The 18,744-nt window shown below is 56.8% G+C and overlaps 1 protein-coding gene across 2 annotated transcripts; it reads right to left on the bottom strand.

Moving 5' to 3' along the window:
• Nucleotides 1–2,429: 2,429 nt before the first annotated feature.
• RPS6KA4 (ribosomal protein S6 kinase A4) lies at nt 2,430–17,948 on the bottom strand. 2 transcript variants are annotated; one of them, XM_044681541.1, is made up of 17 exons: nt 17,850–17,948; nt 17,608–17,679; nt 16,924–17,142; nt 16,734–16,849; nt 16,539–16,646; nt 15,606–15,686; nt 15,401–15,504; nt 15,073–15,223; nt 11,939–12,103; nt 11,690–11,818; nt 11,018–11,151; nt 10,285–10,378; nt 9,326–9,499; nt 8,752–8,946; nt 8,177–8,336; nt 7,823–7,986; nt 2,430–3,655 (listed from the first exon to the last, which is right to left on the bottom strand). In XM_044681541.1, the coding sequence occupies exons 1-17, from the start codon at nt 17,902–17,904 to the stop codon at nt 3,440–3,442; spliced, it is 2,337 nt and encodes a 778-aa protein (XP_044537476.1). In that variant the 5' UTR covers nt 17,905–17,948; the 3' UTR covers nt 2,430–3,439. The 2 variants fall into 2 exon arrangements, with proteins under 2 accessions (XP_044537476.1, XP_044537475.1); XM_044681540.1 differs by having other exon boundaries at nt 11,018–11,133.
• Nucleotides 17,949–18,744: the final 796 nt, after the last annotated feature.

Genomic DNA, 18,744 nt, shown 5'->3' with positions numbered 1-18,744 from the left:
CAAAGGATGAGTTGACATTCTAATTGTTTTATTTGACTATAAAAGGGGGTTATTTGATCCACCTATGCCATAATAGTCCAAAAATCATTGACTATCAAGGAATACAACCAGCAGAAGAAGAATTTCTCCCAGGACTGTTTCTATCTGAGAGCCACTGAAAAATCTGAGTAGAATGAGGCCGTGGTGATACCCAAATAATTGATCCAGCTCATAGCCCGAGGTAGCATAGCTTAGCGCATAGAGAGCTAACATTGGCAGTCAGAAAACCTGAGGGTCAAATTCCCCCCTGAGCACGTGTGTATCTGCATGCCCGGAGGCCAGTCATTTAGCCTCTGAGGGGGGCCCCAGGCAGTTCCCTAAGAACTATAGAGCAGGCACCAATGTACACTGGTGGAGGAAATTCCCCCATTGGGAGTCCCCTATGAAGAATGAAGACTGGCAATCGCTTGACTTTTCTAGTTCAGTAATAAGCAAACATACAAATTCATCCAGCAATCATTTCTGTTAGAGAAAAGAGGAAAGGAGGATCCAGACACAGTCAAGGGCCTTTTGCCAATTTTGTACACAGATTCGAATTTCAAGAAATAGAGGCAATCAAGCGTTCAATAATCCCAAAGACTCCAAATCCTGGGAGAAGGACTTGTTAGTGGATTGAAAACTGCTAGAACTATCAATAATATGGAAATTGGTCTTGATCAATGACACATGTAAAACCCAGTCAGCTATGGGGAAGGTTGAGGGGAGGGGTTGGGGGGGCAGAAAGAACATGAATCATGTAACCATGGGAAATTTTTCTAAAAAAAAATTTTTTTTTAACTGCTAGGAAGATCAAAATGTAGACATGCGATTTAGACCAGCATCTCACACCATACACCAAACTCCAAGAAGACACTGGACTTACATTTAATGGTTAGGAGCTATATACACTAGAAAAATAAGGGGGAGGGGGTCCTTCCTCCTCTTTGGCCAGGGGAAGATTTATTGGCCAAACAAATGATAGAGAAGATCAAGGAAGACAAAATGAATAATTTTGATGACATCAAACCAATGCAGTGAGAGTTAGAAAAGAAGCCCTAAAACAGGGGAAAGGATCTTTTCATCCTTCTTTTTTTTTAAACCCTTAACTTTGGTGTATTGGCTCCTAGGTGGAAGAGTGGTAAGGGTGGGCAATGGGGGTCAAGTGACTTGCCCAGGGTCACAGAGCTGAGAAGTGTCTGAGGCCAGATTTGAACCCAGGACCTAGGTCTGGCTCTCAATCCACTGAGCTACCCAGATGCCCCCCATCCATCTTTGATACAAGTCAATGTCCAGAATATGTAAGGCTATAGCCCATAGATAAAGGGCTAACAGATATGAATGGAGGGTTCTCCAAAGGAAAAAAGTAACTATAAACAACAACATGAAAAACAACAAAAAAAAGAATTAAAAAAATCAACCATATTTAATAATGCTAATCACTAATAATAAGAGCAATAAAAATAAAAATAGCGTTGAGGTTCTCTCTCATGCCCATTAGATCAACAAAGATGAGGAAGATGACCGTTTTGGAGGGAATGGGGGAGGAAGGGCACACTGATACATTATTAGTGGAGCTGTGAGTTGATTTAGCCTATTCTGGAAAACATAACAAAACAAAACTTAACTTCTGTCTTAGAACTGATACTAAGTATTGGCCCCGAGGCAGAAGGGCAGTAAGGGCTGGGCAATGGGGGTTAAGTGTCTCTCCCAGGGTCACACAACTAGAAAGTATCTGAGATCAAATTTGAACCCAGGTCTTCCCAAACTGGTTTTTTAGCCGCTCAGCCACCTACCTGCCCCTCATTCTGGAAAACATTTTGAACTGTAGCACCACGGGGGCTCGGGGCACGGCACCTGCCTCATAAGAACCTTTGCCCTCCCTTCATACTAAGGAGGAAGTCTGAATTTTTTTTCTTTTATGGGTGTTTACTATGTATATCTAGAATGAAGAGGGAGAGACAGAGGTGACAGTAACTCGATGGACCAGAAGGGTAGAAGGAAGGCTACGTGAGATTAATTTTTTTTTATTGTAGCAATTATGTAGCACCTACTGTGTGCTGGGCACTGCGCTCACTTTACAAATCTGATCTTGTAGGTGCTGCTATTATTATTATCCCCTTTTTACAGTAGTGGAAACTGAGGCAAATAAAGCTTAAGTGACTCGCTAATAATAGTCACACAGCAAGTTACTCTCTGAGGATAGATTTGAACTCCCCAAGTCGCACACACGCACACACACATGCACACACATGCACACACACACACACGCACGCACACATGCACGCACACGCACGCACACACATGTGCACACACGCACACACATGTACACACATGCACACGCACGCACACACGCGCACACACACACACGCACACACGCACCGCAGCCGTCCGACAAAAGCAGAACAGCCAGATGTCGGGACGGGATTTTTATTCTGAAGTCAAAGGCACGGCCTGGGCCGGCTGAGGCAGTGACCAGAGAAGCGATGTGGGAGCCCCTCCCAGCAGGCCAGCAGCACCCCCACCCTCCCAGCACCCCTCCCCCCAAGCCTGGGGCAGCAGGCGCAGAAGCAGGAGGAGGGGGCGTGGGGGGGCCGCCCAGCCCAGGCAGGCAACGGGAGGAGGCCCACCTGGAAGGTCTGGGATGAGGCGGAGACGGTGAGCTCACAGTGACCCCCAGCACCCCCCTCCCTCCCAGGGGGCAGCGGCTTCCACGAGACTCTCAGTCTTTGGTGGAGAGAATTGCACAGACGCCCCATAAAGTGACAGTTTGGGACACAGGGCTGACACCCCTTCCTGACGTCGGGGTCCCGAGGCAGGCGAGGAAGGGGGCGCCCCGGTCCTCACTAGGGCCGCTCAGCTCAGTGCTTAGAGAAACGGGAGGGCCTGAGAGGCCTCACCTGGCCCTCCGAGCCCAGGCCTGGCTGGCTGAAGGCCAAGCTGATGAGGAGCTGGGGGGGGGGGGGAGAAAGGGCCCACCAAGCAGGCCTGTGGGGGCGGCACCCCCAGGCTCCGCGGCTGCCCCCCGGAAATCCTGGCACCAGGGGCAGAGGCGAGCGTGGGGAGGCCCCCAGGCCCTGCCGCCCCTCTCCTCTCACAATCCCTGCATCACTAACTCTACCTGGAAAGACATTAAAAAAGTTCTCTGTTTATAAAAATACTTCTGTCTCGGTCTCTGGGGCGGGGGGGGGGGGCAGGGACTGGGGAGGCAGGGCCTCCAGGGGCAAGGGTGGCAAGGAGAAAAGGGGGAGGGGCAGGGCAAGAACGGCTCCCCGAGGCCCAATCCAGAGTCATGAACCCCCCCACTTTCTCCTCCCAGGGTCCCAGTTCCCCTCTCCTCAGGGCTGACCTCCTCTCCAACCCCGGGGTCACAGTGGCCCCTGGCTCAGGCAGCCCCCCTCACCCAGCTCCCTGCCGAGCCCTGCTAGGAGGGAGGGAGGGGGCCTTTGGCTCGGCGAGGAGCCCCCTTGGCAGGTGGGGCTCCTCGTCCCTGGGTGGAGGGGGCGGGGGCTGGGGGAGGGCCAGGGGAGCCCTTCCGGGCTGGCTCGGAGCTGCCTAGCTTCATCTTGCGCCGTTTGGCCAGGGGGGCGTTCTCCACGCTCTTCAGAAAGAAGCCCTCCCTCTTGCCTCTGTTGAATGCCTAGCGGAGAGGGCACAAGAGAAGAGAAGAGATGAGTTGGGGCTCCCAGAGCAGCCCAGACACTCCCAGTCACCCAGTGCCTGGCCGCCAGACAGCCCTTCACCTCCCCTCACTTCCTCCTTTCACATCCCTCCTCCCCTTCGTCAGGCCAAAAATAGCAGGGGGGGGCGCAGTGGAAACACATGAATTCTCCATCGTGGCAGCAGCTCCCCACTTCCCCTTGTGTCCAGGCTAACTTCATCACAAGCATCCTCCAAGAAGAAAAAGAGGTCATCGCTGGGAACCGTGCAGGGCATCCAGACCCAGGCACCAGCCCCAAGGACTCCACACACCATGCGGGATGACCTTAGGCTGATAACTTCCTTTCCTAGGCCCAGTTTTCCCATGTGAAAAAAGGAGAGTTGAAAGAGATCATCTCAGAGGTCCCTTCTAGCTCCCATCTTCTGAGAGCTCAAGGAAGAAGAGAAAAGTAATGCCTAATCAGACTTCCTCAGAGCCTTGTTGGAAACACGACTCTGGCCCGAGACCCTCACGCAGAAGACAGCCTGAGCAGCTTTGTACACGGGGATCTTTGAACTCTATGATGGCTGAGGATGGAAAATTCAAGAAGTGCCAACTAGAATGCCAACAGCCCAAAAACTTGACTTCACAAGAACCTGAAGAAAATCCACCACACCTCTATTTATATTAGTACTAAGCAATTAGTTTTGCTCCCAGTGGAGAACAAAAGGATTGGTGGAATGGAGTGGTTTGTTGGTCAATGTTTAACAACCAGCTTTCCTTCTCCCCCCCCCCCAAATGTACACATGACACACTTAAGTTTAGTTTGCATTATCAACATTTTCTCCTACATTTTTAAGTCTATACAATCAAAAAAATAATAAATCAAGCCCTGATTTGTAATATTTGCCAGTTTCTAAAGTATAAATTCTCCCAGTGAGCATTTAACCACAGATTCCCATGAACTGCTGTCTAGTATGGGCTGACTGCAGCCTATCTGGTGGTATAATAATAACAGCAACTATCATTTATGTAGCACCTACTATCTGCCAGGTACTATGTGAAGTGATTTACAATTATTATCATCTTTGATCCTCACGGCAACCCTGGGAGGTGGAAGTTATTATCCCCCCATTTTATAGATGAGGAAACTGAGGCAAAGTGACTTGCTCAGAATCACACAGTCACCAAATTTCTGAGGCCCTATTTGAATTCAGGTCTTCCTGACCTCAGGACAGCCCTCTCTCCACTGTGCTGATTTCTTTATAAGAGACGATGGCAGAATGGAAGAAATGCCAAGGGGTCAAATGATATAGACATAGACATAGACATAGATATAAATATGGATATAGACATAGACATAGACATAGACATGGACATAGATATAGACATAGACATAGACATAGATATTGCTCTAGAACTATTAGCTACTGAATGTGTCACAAAAGAAATACTCCCACTTCTCCTTGTGAGGTCAAGTTAGATCCTTAAGCGAGACCTCACATGAAACTTGAGGCAAGAAAATGAAGCCCTGTGGGGCCCACCTGGTATTTTATTCACTTCTGGCCACTGAAGGCAGAGGCTTCCAGGGCAGATTCAGGCTAAAAAGACAGACTCACAGCAGAAGATTAGATTTTGGGCCCCAATTTAAAATCTGTAAGAAGAGCCAGCTCTGGCCAGGGCTAGCGTATCCCCGAGGAGGGGTAAGAAGGATATTTCCCTGGCATCTTGAAAATCTGACCCATACAAAGGCTTTGAATTGAAGACAGAAAGCTAGCAAAACATTGCTCACATGCATGTGCTAGTCAGCCCAGATATAAGGGAGGGTGGTTAGAGCACCACAGGGAAAAAGAAAGGAACGATACTCGAGTCAGCAACCAAGCCTGCAGGTTTAGGCGTCTACACACACAGGCACAAAACAAGGGAATGAACAGGGTGAACATCTCATCCCAAGGCAAAGAGGCAAATTTGACCTCATGGGTAACATTGAGCCTCAGAGGGATGGGATCATGCCTGGAATACGATGATGAAGAAAAAGCCATCGATGAAAGACAGACATCTCAGAAAATCAGAGTGAAGTGTAGAGGAGAATTAGGTGAAAATTGAACAGAGGGAGAAAGAAAGAAAGAAAGAAAGAAAGAAAGAAAGAAAGAAAGAAAGAAAGAAAGAAAGAAAGAAAGAAAGAAAGAAAGAAAGANCCTTAGCCAGCATAGCAATGCCTTTCCAGGAAGTGGCCCTAAAATTGAATGCAAAAATTGGGACGTACGGCCTGACCGGAATGACAAGACTATCCCCACTGGAGTCACAAACCTTGTTATTGTTCAGGTGTTTCAGTCACGTCCAACTCTTTGTGACCCCACTGGAGTTTTCTTGGCAGAGATAGTGGAGTGGTTTGCCATTTCCTTCTCAGATGAGGAAACAGAGGCAAACAGGGTAAAGTGACTTGCCCAGGGTCTCACAGCTAAGATACCGGAGTGGTTTGCCATTTCCTTCTCAGATGAGGAAATGGAGGCAAACAGGTAAAGTGACTTGCCCAGGGTCCCACAGCTAAGATACCGGAGTGGTTTGCCATTTCCTTCTCAGATGAGGAAACGGAGACAAACAGGGTAAAGTGACTTGCCCAGGGTCCCACAGCTAAGATACTGGAGTGGTTTGCCATTTCCTTCTCCAGCTCATTTTACAGACAAGGAAACTGAGACAGACTGCATTAAATGACTTGCCCAGGGTCACACAGCTAGAAAATATCTGAGGCTGGATTTGAACTCAACTCTTTGTAGTCCCCTTTGTGGTTTTCTTAGCAGAGATACTTGAGTGGTTGGCTATTTCCTGCTGCAGCTCATTTTACAGATGAGGAACTAACGGGAAAGGGGAAAGCGACTTGTCCAGGGTCACACAGCTAGAAAGTCTCTGAACTTCTCTTGGAATATAGGAAAGACTATGGGCACAGAAGAAGGAAACAGCCCCACAGCCCTGCCCCCAAAGCATCATATTATAATGATGGGGGATTTCAGCCTTGCCTCAATGATGGTTTCCTCCTACAAAAGGGGTGGGAAGCAGCAGGAGGAACTGTGAGTCTGGACATGAGTCTCACCAGCAAAGAGGAACTCGAAGCTGAAGGAGAAATGACGGGAACCTGAGGGGCAAAGGACCCTCCATCTGAGAGTCTGGGATAAAGAAGGAAGAGAAACCTGGGCAGAGCGGAAAAGCTCGCTCTTGCACACAATTCAGAGAAAGTAGGCAGGAGGGGCAGAAGGCCCTCAAGAATCTAATCCTGGAGGCAGCTGGGTGGCTCAGTGAATAGAGAGTCAGGCCTAGAGACAGGTGCCGGGTTCAAATCTGACCTCAGGCACTTCCTAGCTAGGTGACCCTGGGCAAGTCACTTCACCCCAGTTGCTTAGCCCTAACCACTCCTCTGCCTTGGAACCAATACTTAGTATTGTTCTAAGAGAGAAGATAAGAGTTTTTCGAAAAAAGAAAAGTGGGACAGGGAGGCAGCTAGGTGGCTCAATGAATTGAGAGGGCTCAAATCTGGCCCCTGTCATGTCTTATCTGGGTGACCCTGGGCAAGTCCCTTAACCCTCATTGTCTAGCGCTTACCACTCTTCTACCTTGGAAGCAATGCACAGCACCGATTCTGAGACAGAAGAGGATTTAAGAAAAGAAAGAAAGGTGCATCAGGGAGGTGTTTGTGCCACCCACCTTTCCACCCTGTTTGGAGCATATCTGGGGTCTGGCACTCATAGGCCACCCTCAAAGGAGGGAGTTCCAAGACAAGGACAAGCTGGACTATGTCCAGAGAAGAGCTTCAGAACCAGGCTGGATGAGGATCAGGAGAACGGGGCAAAGTTTAGCCTGGAGGAGATTTAGAACACCCCGTTAGGGTGTTCTGTAGAAGATGGAAGAACTGGGGCAAAGCAGGGAGGAGGGGAAGGCGCGGAGAGCTGGCTTTAGGACCCAAAGAAGGACACACTTAGTTATCAGCTTCCTCGAGAGGTAGTGAGATGGCCGTTCCTCCAAGAAGGCTAAGCAATCAGAAGTGGGATCAGGGGATCGGGGGGATCGGTGAGGTCCCTTCCTGCTCGGAGTCTCCGATGCCGTAGAGCAGCCCCACAAGCACCCACAGGCTCACCACCACTAGCATCGCTCTTTACCCTCGAGCTCCCTCACCATGAAAGTGGCATTGACCCCGGAGCGCACAGCAGGCCCTGCGGACTCTAGCACGTCTGGGGTCCGGAGGGGAGGGGAGGAGCGGGCACTGCCATCCTGCAGCCACGTGCTGCCCCGAAGGTCAGCCAGCTTCAGCCTCTTGGCAGGGTCCACCGTCAGGAGTCCTGGGGAGAGGAGAGGAGTCACTGCTGGGGAAAAGGGGGCTTGGGACAGGGGTGAAGGGGGACAGGGCATGGGGGAGAAGCCTACGGCTCCTCAGCTTCCCAAAGCCCCAGCTCCCCGGGCCTCCCACAATCCCTGGCTCCAGCCTCCTGCCCCCCAGCACACCTCCCCTGCCCTGCCCAGGCCCCGAACCTCGGACGAGCTCCTTGGCCTCCTCCGAGACGCCCTGCCAGGCCTCCCCATCCAAGGAGAATCGGCCCTCGCGGATTTTCCTCATGATCTCAGCTGCCTGGCTCTGTCCTCCCCGGCCGGGCCCCCCCTGGAAGGGAACCTGCCCGGACAGCATCATATACTGGGGGAGAGACGGGACAGAACAGGTTGGGTTCTTTTCTCCCCCTCCAAGGCCAAGGCCCAGGGTCCAAGGGACGGACCGGCCCGCAGTCAAGCCTCTCGTCCCGGGAAACTGCAGATGCCGGCTAGAGCTCAGAGAGGGCCTGCTCCGTGCTACAGGCTTCACGATCCTCTCACCAGGGGGCGGGTACGATTATTACCCCCATTTTACAGTTCAGGAAACTGAGGCAAAAAGGAGCTAAGTGCCTTGCCCAGGGTCGCCCAGCTAGTGAATGTCTGAGGCTGAATTTGAGCCTTCCTGACTCCAGGCTCAGCTGCTCTCTCCAACGGGCCACCCAGCTACCTCCGATGTGGCCCAATCCAACCCCAGTGTCGTTGGGTGCCCCTCGCCCTTTGCCCCAGGAGTGCCGCCATACCAGGATGACCCCCAGGCTCCAGAGGTCACAGGACTCATCGTAGCCCTGGTGGGCGAGCAGCTCGGGGGCAGCATACTGGAGGGTGAAGCAGGGGGTCTGCATGGGCCCTGCCGGGCTCTGAGGCCGCAGCCGGGCAAAGCCAAAGTCAATAATCTTCACTGGGGCTCCGGGAGCCTCATCAGCATACAGGATATTCTGGTGGGCCAGGAAGGAAAAGGGCTCAGGGTGGGGACCAGCATCACCGAGGTCCCCCCAGCTCTGACGGTCCATGTTCTAAGGGCCCCCCAACTCTCTGAGGGTCCATGTTCTAAGGGCCCCCAGCTCTGAGGGTCTGTGTTCTAAGGGCCCCCAGCTCTGAGGGTCCGTGTTCTAAGGGCCCCCAGCTCTGAGGGTCCGTGTTCTAAGGGCCCCCCTGTATCCAACGCCTCAGAGTGTCTGAGGAAGGGGGGCGGGGGAAGGTGTGAGGGTCGGGAAGTCCAGGATGGGGCAGGATTCCTTGATTGGCCACCTCTTCCCTGGGCCCCCCGGGCTCCCCTGGAGGTGGCCCAGCCAGAAGTGGACGGAGGGGCTTCACCTCGGGCTTCAGGTCCCGGTGCACCACCCCGGCCTCTTCGTGCATGTAGCTGACCGCCGACACCAGGCTGCGCAGGATCTGGCTGGCCTCGGACTCGCTGAAATGCTGCTTCTTCCGGATGTGCTCCAGCAGCTCCCCGCCCCGCAGGAGCTCCAGCACCAGGTAGGTGTGGTACTGGGGCAGGAGAGGAGGGGGCCCAGGCTCAGCTCCCACAGCAGCCCAGCCGTGGCCGCCTCTCTGCCCCCTCTGCCACCCTAAGCCCGGCCCCTGCCCGCCCCGGACGTCTCTCCCATGGAGGTGGGTCTGCCCTGAGAGCCCTGAAGGCAGGAGCCATGGAGCAGTGCCCGGGCTTTCAGAGCCTGCCCGTTCTCCCTGGGACCCCCCCGGGGCTGGCCAGAAGGCCAGCTCCCTGCCCCGAGGCTCCCCCAAGGAGAGGAGAGCCTGGGATGAGGCCGAAGAGTCCCGAGCAGCAACCCCCCAGAAGACACCCAGAACCCCAAATCCATGCCGGGCCGCTTAGGTGAGGCCAAGCTGAGAGTCCCTCAGAGGCTGAGGAAGGGAGGCCCACCGTGGGCTTGAGCGAGAGCCTCATCCTCAGCAGAGAGGCTCCCCCGGGCAGCCCAAGCCTCCGGCGTCCGCCCTCCCTGATGCCGAGCCCAAATCTGCCTCCACTTGCCCCACTGCTCAGAGTTCTGCTCTCCAGGCCGAGCCGGACCCTTTCTCCACGTGCCAGCCTTCCCGGCCCCGGACCCGGACCGTGCTCAGCTCCACCAACAAAGCATCGGCAGCCCCATGAGCACGAGGTGTGTCCTGCACCCCTTTAACGTCTCTTCTCCAGGGCCACCCCCAGTTCCTCTCATTCCCCCCTCCAGGGAGGGGCTACTTTCTAGTCTCACCATCCCAGCCCTTCCCAGGGGAAGTGGGGGGCGACCTTTCCAGGGGGCCGCGGGGGGCCTCACCTGGTCGTGGTGGACTTCCTGGAGTTTGACCACATTGGGGTGGGACTGGCAAAGCCTCAGGGCGGCGATCTCCCTCTGAGTGTTCATCTCCAGCCTAGCGAGGGGGAAGGAACAGAGGAGGGGAGGCCATTCGGACCACTCAGGCTTCCGCTTCACTTCCAACCAACTTAGAAGCAGCGGAGAGAAGTCACCAAAGGGCTGGCGTGGGCATCAGGAAGACCTGGGTTCAAGTTCTGCCTCGGCCCCTTCCCAGCGGGGTGACCCTGGGCAAGTCACTCTCAGAGCCTTGGGCAATTCTCTAAGGCCGTGGGACCTTGCGAAGAAGGCGGCCATCTCCATTAGTAAGGGCGGTCACTCGCTGGGAGCCCTCCACATCTGTCAAATCACAGGACTTAAAGAAAAAGTGGGGGGAGCAGGGCAGCCAGGTGGCTCAGGAAATTGAGAGCCAGGCCTAGAGACGGGAGGTCCTGGGTTCAAATGTGACCTCGGACACTTCCCAGCCGTACGACCATGGGTGAGTCACTTCACCCCATTGCCCAGCCCTTATTGCTCTTCCTTCTTGGAACCAACCAGTCCACAGTAGTGACTCTAAGACAGGCTAACTGGGGGCCAAGTTCTGCGCTTTCTAGATTGCTGACGGCTAAATTTAGCGCCCTAGGACGAAGCCCCCATCACCCGCCCTAGTTCCACACCCACCAAGCTGCCCTCCCTGCCACGAAGACTCCCGGCGTACCTGCGGCTGAGAATCTTGACGGCAAACTCCTGCCCGCTCTGACGCTGGCGGCAGCGGCGACACACAGAGAAGCTCCCCTGGCCCAAGGCAGGTTCCCGCAGGTCCAGCTCGTATAGCTGGAAGAAGGGGGAGTCCTGGAAGGAGGAAGAAGGCCACCAGCTCAGTCACCCCGAGAGCCTAGGACTTGGGCACCTCCACGGGCCGACCTGCTCCAAGGCCAGACCCGGCTCTCTGAGATCCGCATCGCCTCCCCACGTCTCCCTCAAGCCTCACACCAGGCCCAGCGCTCGCTTGACAGATGAGGCCCCTGAGGCCCACAGCTAGGAAGTGACTTGTCCAAGGTCACGGGGCAAATGAGGGACAGGCCCAAGCCTAGCTGCCAGCCTTCCTCTCTCGGCCCTGAGAGAGAGCTAGAGAGGGAGAGAGGAGCCCCGTATAGCCTAAGAGCTTGCTGACTTTCATAAGCCCCGGCCCAGGAAACGTGCCCAAACTCTACCGCCGTGGGGATGTGTGTGTACCAGGAGAACCACACACATCAGGGGGCTCGCTAATTCAGGGGCTCCTTCCCAGGCCCAGCTCCTGCCCACCACCGGGCCTCACCGGGCCTTGGCTCTCTTCTCCCTGAACCATCCCTCCCTCGTGGCCTTCCCCCTCCCCAGGAGCATCCCCCACCTGCATCATGGCACTCCTGGCCACAGCCGCCCTGCCGGGCCTGTCCCCGCCCCCTGGCAGCTCCAGGACGTCCGTCATCACGGCATTGTTTCGGTCAAACAGAATGGAAGGAGCCACAAAGGAGTAACCCTGCAAGGAGAGGCCGGAGGTGAAGGCAGGGAGGAGAGCTGCAGCCACCATCCCAGGCTGGAGAAAAGGAAATCGCTTAGAGAGGGGTCTTCCTGCCACCCCCTCCCCAAGAAGACTGACCTGGAAGATGCGAGGGTCCCCAGGGGGTGGACTGCCAGGGGGTGAATAGACGGGCTCCAGCCGGGTAAATTCTTCAGCAAAGTTGCCCACATCCAGCTCTGAACGGATCTGCGGTCGGAATGGGGCCGGGACTTTCCTGGCAGCCAGAGCCGCCCAATCCAGACCCTGCGGAGGGGAGATCACCAGGTCAGAGGTCTTGGGGTTACGGTACCTTCGGGTGGAAGGGCACTCAAAGGGCCGGAACGTACACAAGAAACCCCCCAGAGCAGCAGAGTGGTCAGCCGGCCTCTCCGAAGTGGCCTCCGGGAAGTAGGAGCCCTCTGCCTCCAGGGGCAGCCCATTCTCCTTTAGCCGGCTCCAGCGCGTGGAAACTGGCCCACATCGGCCTCTGCCCCAAGTCCTGTCCTCTGGGGCCAAGCAGAAGACGGGCCTTCAAGGCTCTCCTCCCTCCCAGGCGCCCTGCGCTGACCTCACATCAGTTTGCTGATGCCCCTCCTCAAAAAAATGTGAGTTCCAAAACTGAGCTAAAGACCCTAAATGGGCCAAAGGTCAGGGGGGAAGGAGACGCCCCAGGCTGGCCCTGCTTCATTCAGAAGCTCTCGGCGGCTTGTGACATTCTGGACTTGAAGGTCCCAGACATTGCCATCGAGGGCAGCGGCCGAAACATCTCTGGGGTCGCTGTAGGAGGAGCCCACGCTCCCCAAGCCTGGGGTGGTCCTGGGCTCTTACTGAGAGGGGTGGAGATTGCAGCCCACCCATGTCTGCCATCCACTGGACCCACGTCCTTCTACTAGTTCTACACAAAGGAACCAGACGCCTTCCTCCCAGCATGGAGCTGCCCATGAGTTGGCGTGCTCTCTCTCTCTCTCTCTCTCTCTCTGTGTCTCTCTCTTTCTCTGTCTCTCTCTCCTTTTTCTTTCTTTCTCTCTCTCCCTCTGTCTCTCTCTTCCTCTCTGTCTCTCTCTCCCTTTCTCTCTGTCTCTCTCTTTTTCTCTTTCTTTCTCTCTCTCTCTCCCCCTCTGTCTCTCCCTCTATTTCTCTCCCTCTTTCTCTGTCTGTCTCTATCTCTTTCTGTCTCTGTCTGTCTGTCTGTCTGTCTTTCCCTCCCTCTCTCTCTCTGTCTCTCTCTGTCTCCCTCCCTCTCTCTCTCATGACCTGACCAGCCCGTCTTCTCTTCTCCAGATCTCTCATCTCTCTGGTGGCCTTCTTAAAGCTTTAAGCCACTGCTACAAGATTCTCCCAGGCTCACAGCCCAGTCACTCCTGCCTGGTGGGGGCCCCTTCCACTTGGGGGGCTTGCTGCGTGATCAGTCACTCCAACTCTTCAGAGGTGGTAGCATTCCAGAGATTTCAGCAAGACAACTCGATCGGGGCATTACCATCCAATCTGGACCTCTGTTTCCAAGAGATGCTTGAGCGCTACCCACTTGCCCAAAGGCTATCCAGCATGCTCTCTACCTCTGGCTCCATTCTGGACTCAGCCCCAAGCCCAGCAGTTACACAATCCATGTCCACCTTGGGAAGCACAGAGTTGGAGACAGCTGGGTTGCTCAGTGGATGGAGAGCCAGGGCTAAAGACACCGAAGTCCAGGATTCAAATCTGGCCTCAGACATTTCAGCTGTGTGACCCTGGGCAAGTCATTTAAGCCTTCTTTCCTAGTCCTTACCTCTCTTCTGCCTTGGAACCAACACTTAGTATTGATTCAGAACCATACTTAGTATTGACCTAAGACTGAATTATTGAGTCTAGGGCTTAGGGGGGAAAGGCAGCATGTTCTTGGAAACTATAGAGCACCAGCTCACCAACAGCAAGTTCTTGCAAGACCCAGGAACCAGACCTTTACAGTGGCGCCATCTTGAGAGTCAAGAAGGCCGATGACCCAGTTACAAGAAAAACACTGAATGGCTCCTACCCTTTGCCCTAGAACCCTGCAAGTGGAGGCCCTGCAAGAGGAGGGCAACAACACAAAGGACCTCCACGTGTCCCTAATCCAATTTAAAGGGTAATGGTTCCATTTGTTACTCATTCGATTTATAGAGGCGCCCACAGGAGGACGGGTGACAGAGATGATCTTGTTGGCGCCCCACGTGGGGCCCCACCTGGCACACAGTGGCCATGTGACCTGGAGCCCACCACTCATCCTCCAAGGCCTTCAAGCGATTATCTAAAACTCGGCATTCAGAGAAGGGCCAACTGGCCTTGGCAAGGGAATTTGCTCATCAGGAAACTCGCAGGTTTGGGCTCTATCTTGATGTTTTTCTATGACTATAATTAAGTCACAATTGCTAGCATATGATTACTATTTTATCAATTACATTTTATATTGTACTTTATTAATGAAGGCAATTAGTAATTAGCTAGTGCTAGCAAAGGGCATGGCATATAATTAGCTCATTTTCTACAGGAGTTGGGGGATGGGGAAGGATAATAGGAAAAGAACAGAGGTAGCCATCAAATGTTTGTTTTTTAAACATGCAGATTAAGAACCACTGATGGAGCAGCTGGGTGACTCACTGGATGGAGAGTCAGGCCCAGAGATGGGAGGTCCTGGGTTTGAATCTGGCCTTAGACACTTCCTGGCTGGGTGACCCTAGGCAAGTCACTTAAACTCAGCTCTTCTGTCTTAGAACCAATGTACAATATTGATTCTAAGACAAGGTAACGGTTTTAAATTAAAAAAAAAAAATCACGGAGTTCTGAGGCAGTTAGGTAGCACAGTGGATAAAACTCCAAGTCTGAAGATGGGGGGTCCTGGGTTCAAATTTGACCCAAGACACTTTCTAGCTGTGTGACCCTAAGCCAGTAACTTAACTCTGCTGCTCTTCTGTCTTAGAATTGATAATAAGACAGAAGGTAAAAGTTTACTTTGGGGGACGGGGGGAAGAATTCCCACTTTCTGGTGCTCTGATGCCAGCCCCAAGTCTCTCCGGCTGCTGAATCCTGCCCAATTCCCAGGGCTGTACCCTGACAGCTGAATGGAACTTGGGATAAACTGGAAACTGCCCGAGAGCCGTGTTCTAGCTTTGAGCCAGAAGGGACCTCGGCGTCTCCTTCCCATCTCGCAGTCCTAAAGGGAGAGACTGGAAGGTCGACTCCTCTTCTGACCCTCACCTGCCACCAGCCGTGACCCTCACCTGGAAGAAGGGGTGATCCTTCACCTCCTGGGCCCCCTGGGGCCCCGCCCCCAGCCGCTTTTTGGGGTCCTTCTCCAGGAGCTTCTTGAGCAGGTCCTGAGCAACTGGCCCAATCCGAGAGGGAAAGGGAGGGTTACATTTCAGAATCCGCCTGGGAAGGTGGGAGGAGAGCGGGGGCAAGAGAATCACAGACAGCCCTCCTCCGTCCTCCCCCCTGGTTCCGCTCCCAGCCCGGCCTAGATCCCAGCCAGCGTGACCCACATAGCCCTCGCCTCCCCCGTGGCCTGGCCTCCCTGCCTCACTGGCCCTTCGGCCCCAAGTGCCTCACCGGGAGACCTCGGCCTGCGTGTTCCTCTCACCCTCCAGAGTGAAGGGGGATGCCCCGGTCAGCAGTTCAAAAAGAAGGATGCCCAGACTCCACCAGTCTACAGACTAGGGGAGCCAGAGGGGCAGAAGGGTGAGATCAGAGCCCAGGCCAGGGGCCCCCCAGCCCTGCCCCCATCTCCCTCCCCCAGCCCAGCCCCCCCACTGACCTTGCCGTGCCCGGACTTCCCTCGAATGATCTCGGGAGCCATGTACTCGATGGTGCCACAGAAGGAGAAGGTCCGCTCTTTCTGCAGGGGAACAACACGGCAACACGAGGTCACCGAGTCAGAGTTGGGAGGGACCCCAGAGCTCGAGCTCAGCTTGCCCAGTCAGGAAGTGTGAGGCCGGATTAGAGCCATTACACCACACGGCCTGCCACCAGAGGCAGAGGGTGGCAAAGTGGACAGAACCCTGGGCCTGGACTTGGAAAGACTCGAGTTCAAATCCTGCCTCAGCCGCTTCCTGTCTGTGAGATCCTGGACAAGGTTCTTAACCTCTTAAGCCCGTTTCCCCATCTGTAAAATGGGGACAACGATGGGGCTACTTCCCAGGGCTGTTGGGAGGCTCCGATGAGATCACACTTGTCAGGCGCTTAGGCCAAGGTCTGGCACACAGTAGGTGCTGTGCAAGGACCCTCGGGCAGACACGGGCACTCGGAGGGCATTTACTGCCTACACAAAGTAGAAATATCCCTTTTTCCCTCTCCTAGAATCAGTCCATCGATGGGCATTTATTAAGCACCGGTCAGAGGCGAGGCGGCATCAGAGAGGCATCCGGCCTGCCTGGGCTGTAGATGGTGTACAGGGGGGGGGGGGGGAGCCCCGGGGGTTCAGAGCCAGAAGGGCCCTTGGAGACAGCTAGTCCTACTAATCCCCCTCATCTTCCAGATGGGGAAACTGAGGCCTAAGGTCACACGGCACACCAGGGACGCCAATGGGGGTCTTTCCAGCCTGCCTGGCCCCATCTCTCCGGGCCAGCTCTGAGGCCTGCCTGCCCAGACCATGGAAGCCCCTTCGAGGCTGGGCTGGAGGCCAGGAAGGCCTGGGAGAAGGAGGTGCCGGCCCGGAGGAGGCCTCAGGAGAGCCATTCACCCGGCTCACCTCCTCCGACAGGAACTCCTTGCTGAGGCCAAAGTCCGTGAGCACGATGTGGCCCTCCGAGTCCAGCAGGACGTTCTCGAGCTTCATGTCTCGGTAAATGATGCCCAGCTTGGGGAGGAGGGAGAGGCGGTCACAAGAGGCTCCCGGCCAGGCCAGCGCGGCCCAGCCCGTCCCGGCGCCCGGCGGGCTCCTTACCTTGTGCAGGTGCTCCAGGGCCAGCACGATCTCCCCGCCGTAGACCCGCACTTCGGCCTCCGAGAAGTGTTCGCGCTGGTACAGGTGGGTGAACATCTCCCCCCCACTGACGTAGTCTGGGAGGGGCGAGGGGGAGCGGTCAGCTGGCCCGCAGGCCCCGCCCCCGCCCGCCCGGCCCCCCGCCGCATACCCAGGATCAGGTGCAGCTTGGCATCGGTCTGGAAGGCGTAGTGCAGCGTGACCAGGAAGGGCGCCTGGCGCACCAGCTCGAGCACCGAGCGCTCCGTGCGCGTGTGCTCCTGCGTCTTGGCCCGCTGCACGATGGCCGCCTTGCGCAGCACCTTCATGGCGTACAGCTTCCCCGCGTCGTGCCCGCCGGCCTTCCGCACCAGGAACACCTTCCCGTAGGCTGGGGGAGGGCAGAGGGCAGGTGAGGGGGGCGGAGCGTGCCCCGAGGGCCAGGCCTGGCAGAGGAGGAGGAAGGGGCGGGCAGGAGAGCGAGCCCCCCCCCCCCAGCAGGCACCAAGGAAGCCTGGCTTTGCCCAGCAGCGTGCCCGGAGGGGCCGGACCTGGGGGAAGCCGGGCCGGGCAGAGGAAGAGAAGGCGGGAGGTGCCCACTCATGCCTCCCAGGGCAGGCGGGCAAGCCCCCCGAGCCACAGCGGGCACCAGGGAAGCCTGGCTTTGCCCAGCAGCGTGCCAGGGGGCACATGCCAGGCTGGGAAGGGGAGAAGGCACCCCCTTGGCTAGGCCAGGAGTGAAGGAGGCCCGGCCGAGCTCCTGGGCTGCAGCCTGGGGCCAAGCCGGGTGCAGAGGCCAGGAGGGGGCTTGGCCGGGGTGGGGGTGGGCACGAGGCGGGCCGGGGGGCATCCTCACCTCCCGTGCCCAGCACCTTGAGCAACTCGAAGTTCTCCACGCTCACCTTCTCCTCATGCCCGGTCAAGTTGGCTGTGGACACAGAACAGGCAGCGCTCGGCCTGGAGGGCCGGACCCCGCGGGGGGCGGCGGCGAGCACCCCCTGCCCTCCCCTGCCCTCTCTTGCCCCTTCCCCGCCCTGGCCCGGGCCAGCCCCCCATCCTCCCGCCCAAGCGTCCCGCCGGGCCCTCCCCTGGGCGCACCGTCTGTGATCCGCAGCTCCACGGCGCAGCCCTCCTCCTCGTCCTCGTCGCCCATGGCTTGGGGCTCGGGGGGCTCCGGGGGTTCCGGGGGCGGCGGCGGCAGCGGCGGCGCGGCGGGCTCCGGGCGGCGCCGGTTACATGGCGGCTAGGGCCGGGGCGGGCGCTTCCTGGTGCCGCCTCCCTCCCGGGCCGCGCTGCTGCCTCTGCTGCTGCTGCTGCTGCTGCTGCTGCTGCTGCTGCCGCCGCTGCTACTAGCGCCGCCGCCACTGCCGCCGCCTCTGCTGCTGCTGCGCCAGCCCTGGCTCTGCCCGCCCCGCCCCGCGGGGCCTGACTCAGGCCCCCGGAATGTGACAGCCCGCCGCAGCCCAGGCGACTCGGGACGCGGAGCAGGACGGACCCCGCGAGCCTTAGCCGATCCGGAGCCCGGAGCCCGGAGCCCGGAGCGGGCCCTCCCTCATGGAAGGGACCAACCCCCCAAAGCCCCCTAGGGGGCGCGCCTGCCCCGCCGGGACCCCCTCCGGGCCCGGGACTACAAGCTAGGCCCAGCCGCGGCCCCCTCCCACATGGGGCTGGGAGGAGGCTGGCCAGGCCCGGCCTCCGTGCGCCGACCCGGGAGCCCCCGCCTGGCACGGGGAGGGTCGGCCAGGCCACAGAGCCACCCCGAGCCGATGGAGCTGGCCCCAAGCTTGGGCCCAGCGTCTCCTGGGGGAGCAGCCCCCAGCCTCAGCCAGGCCCCCGGACCTAAGACTAAAGCTGACCAGGGTGTGAGCCCAGGCCACGGGCCCAGCTTCCCCGGGGAGGCAGCCCCAGCCCCCCCCCCCAGGCAGGACCAGGCCGGGCGCCCTCCTAGGCTGGCGTCTCCCACCCGCTCCAGCGCGCCGGGGCCTCACGTAGG

Source organism: Gracilinanus agilis, chromosome 6, assembly GCF_016433145.1.
Source record: "Gracilinanus agilis isolate LMUSP501 chromosome 6, AgileGrace, whole genome shotgun sequence".
NCBI classification, from domain to species: Eukaryota; Metazoa; Chordata; class Mammalia; order Didelphimorphia; family Didelphidae; genus Gracilinanus; species Gracilinanus agilis.
The sequence above is the reverse complement of the archived record's forward strand: the minus strand, read 5'-3'. Positions and strand labels throughout refer to the sequence as shown.

What these genes read in the sequence shown, in the direction of transcription:
- RPS6KA4 (XM_044681541.1), bottom strand. Translation starts at nt 17,904, where the DNA reads ATGGGCGACGAGGACGAGGAGGAGGGCTGCGCCGTGGAGCTGCGGATC. An exon ending in GGAGCCTGGGGGTCATCCTG is followed by an intron (nt 8,337 to 8,751) that starts GTATGGCGGCAC and finishes TCTCTCCCCCAG; the next exon opens with TATATGATGCTGTCCGGGCA. An exon ending in GGGTCAATGCCACTTTCATG is followed by an intron (nt 3,656 to 7,822) that starts GTGAGGGAGCTC and finishes CCTCTCCGCTAG; the next exon opens with GCATTCAACAGAGGCAAGAG.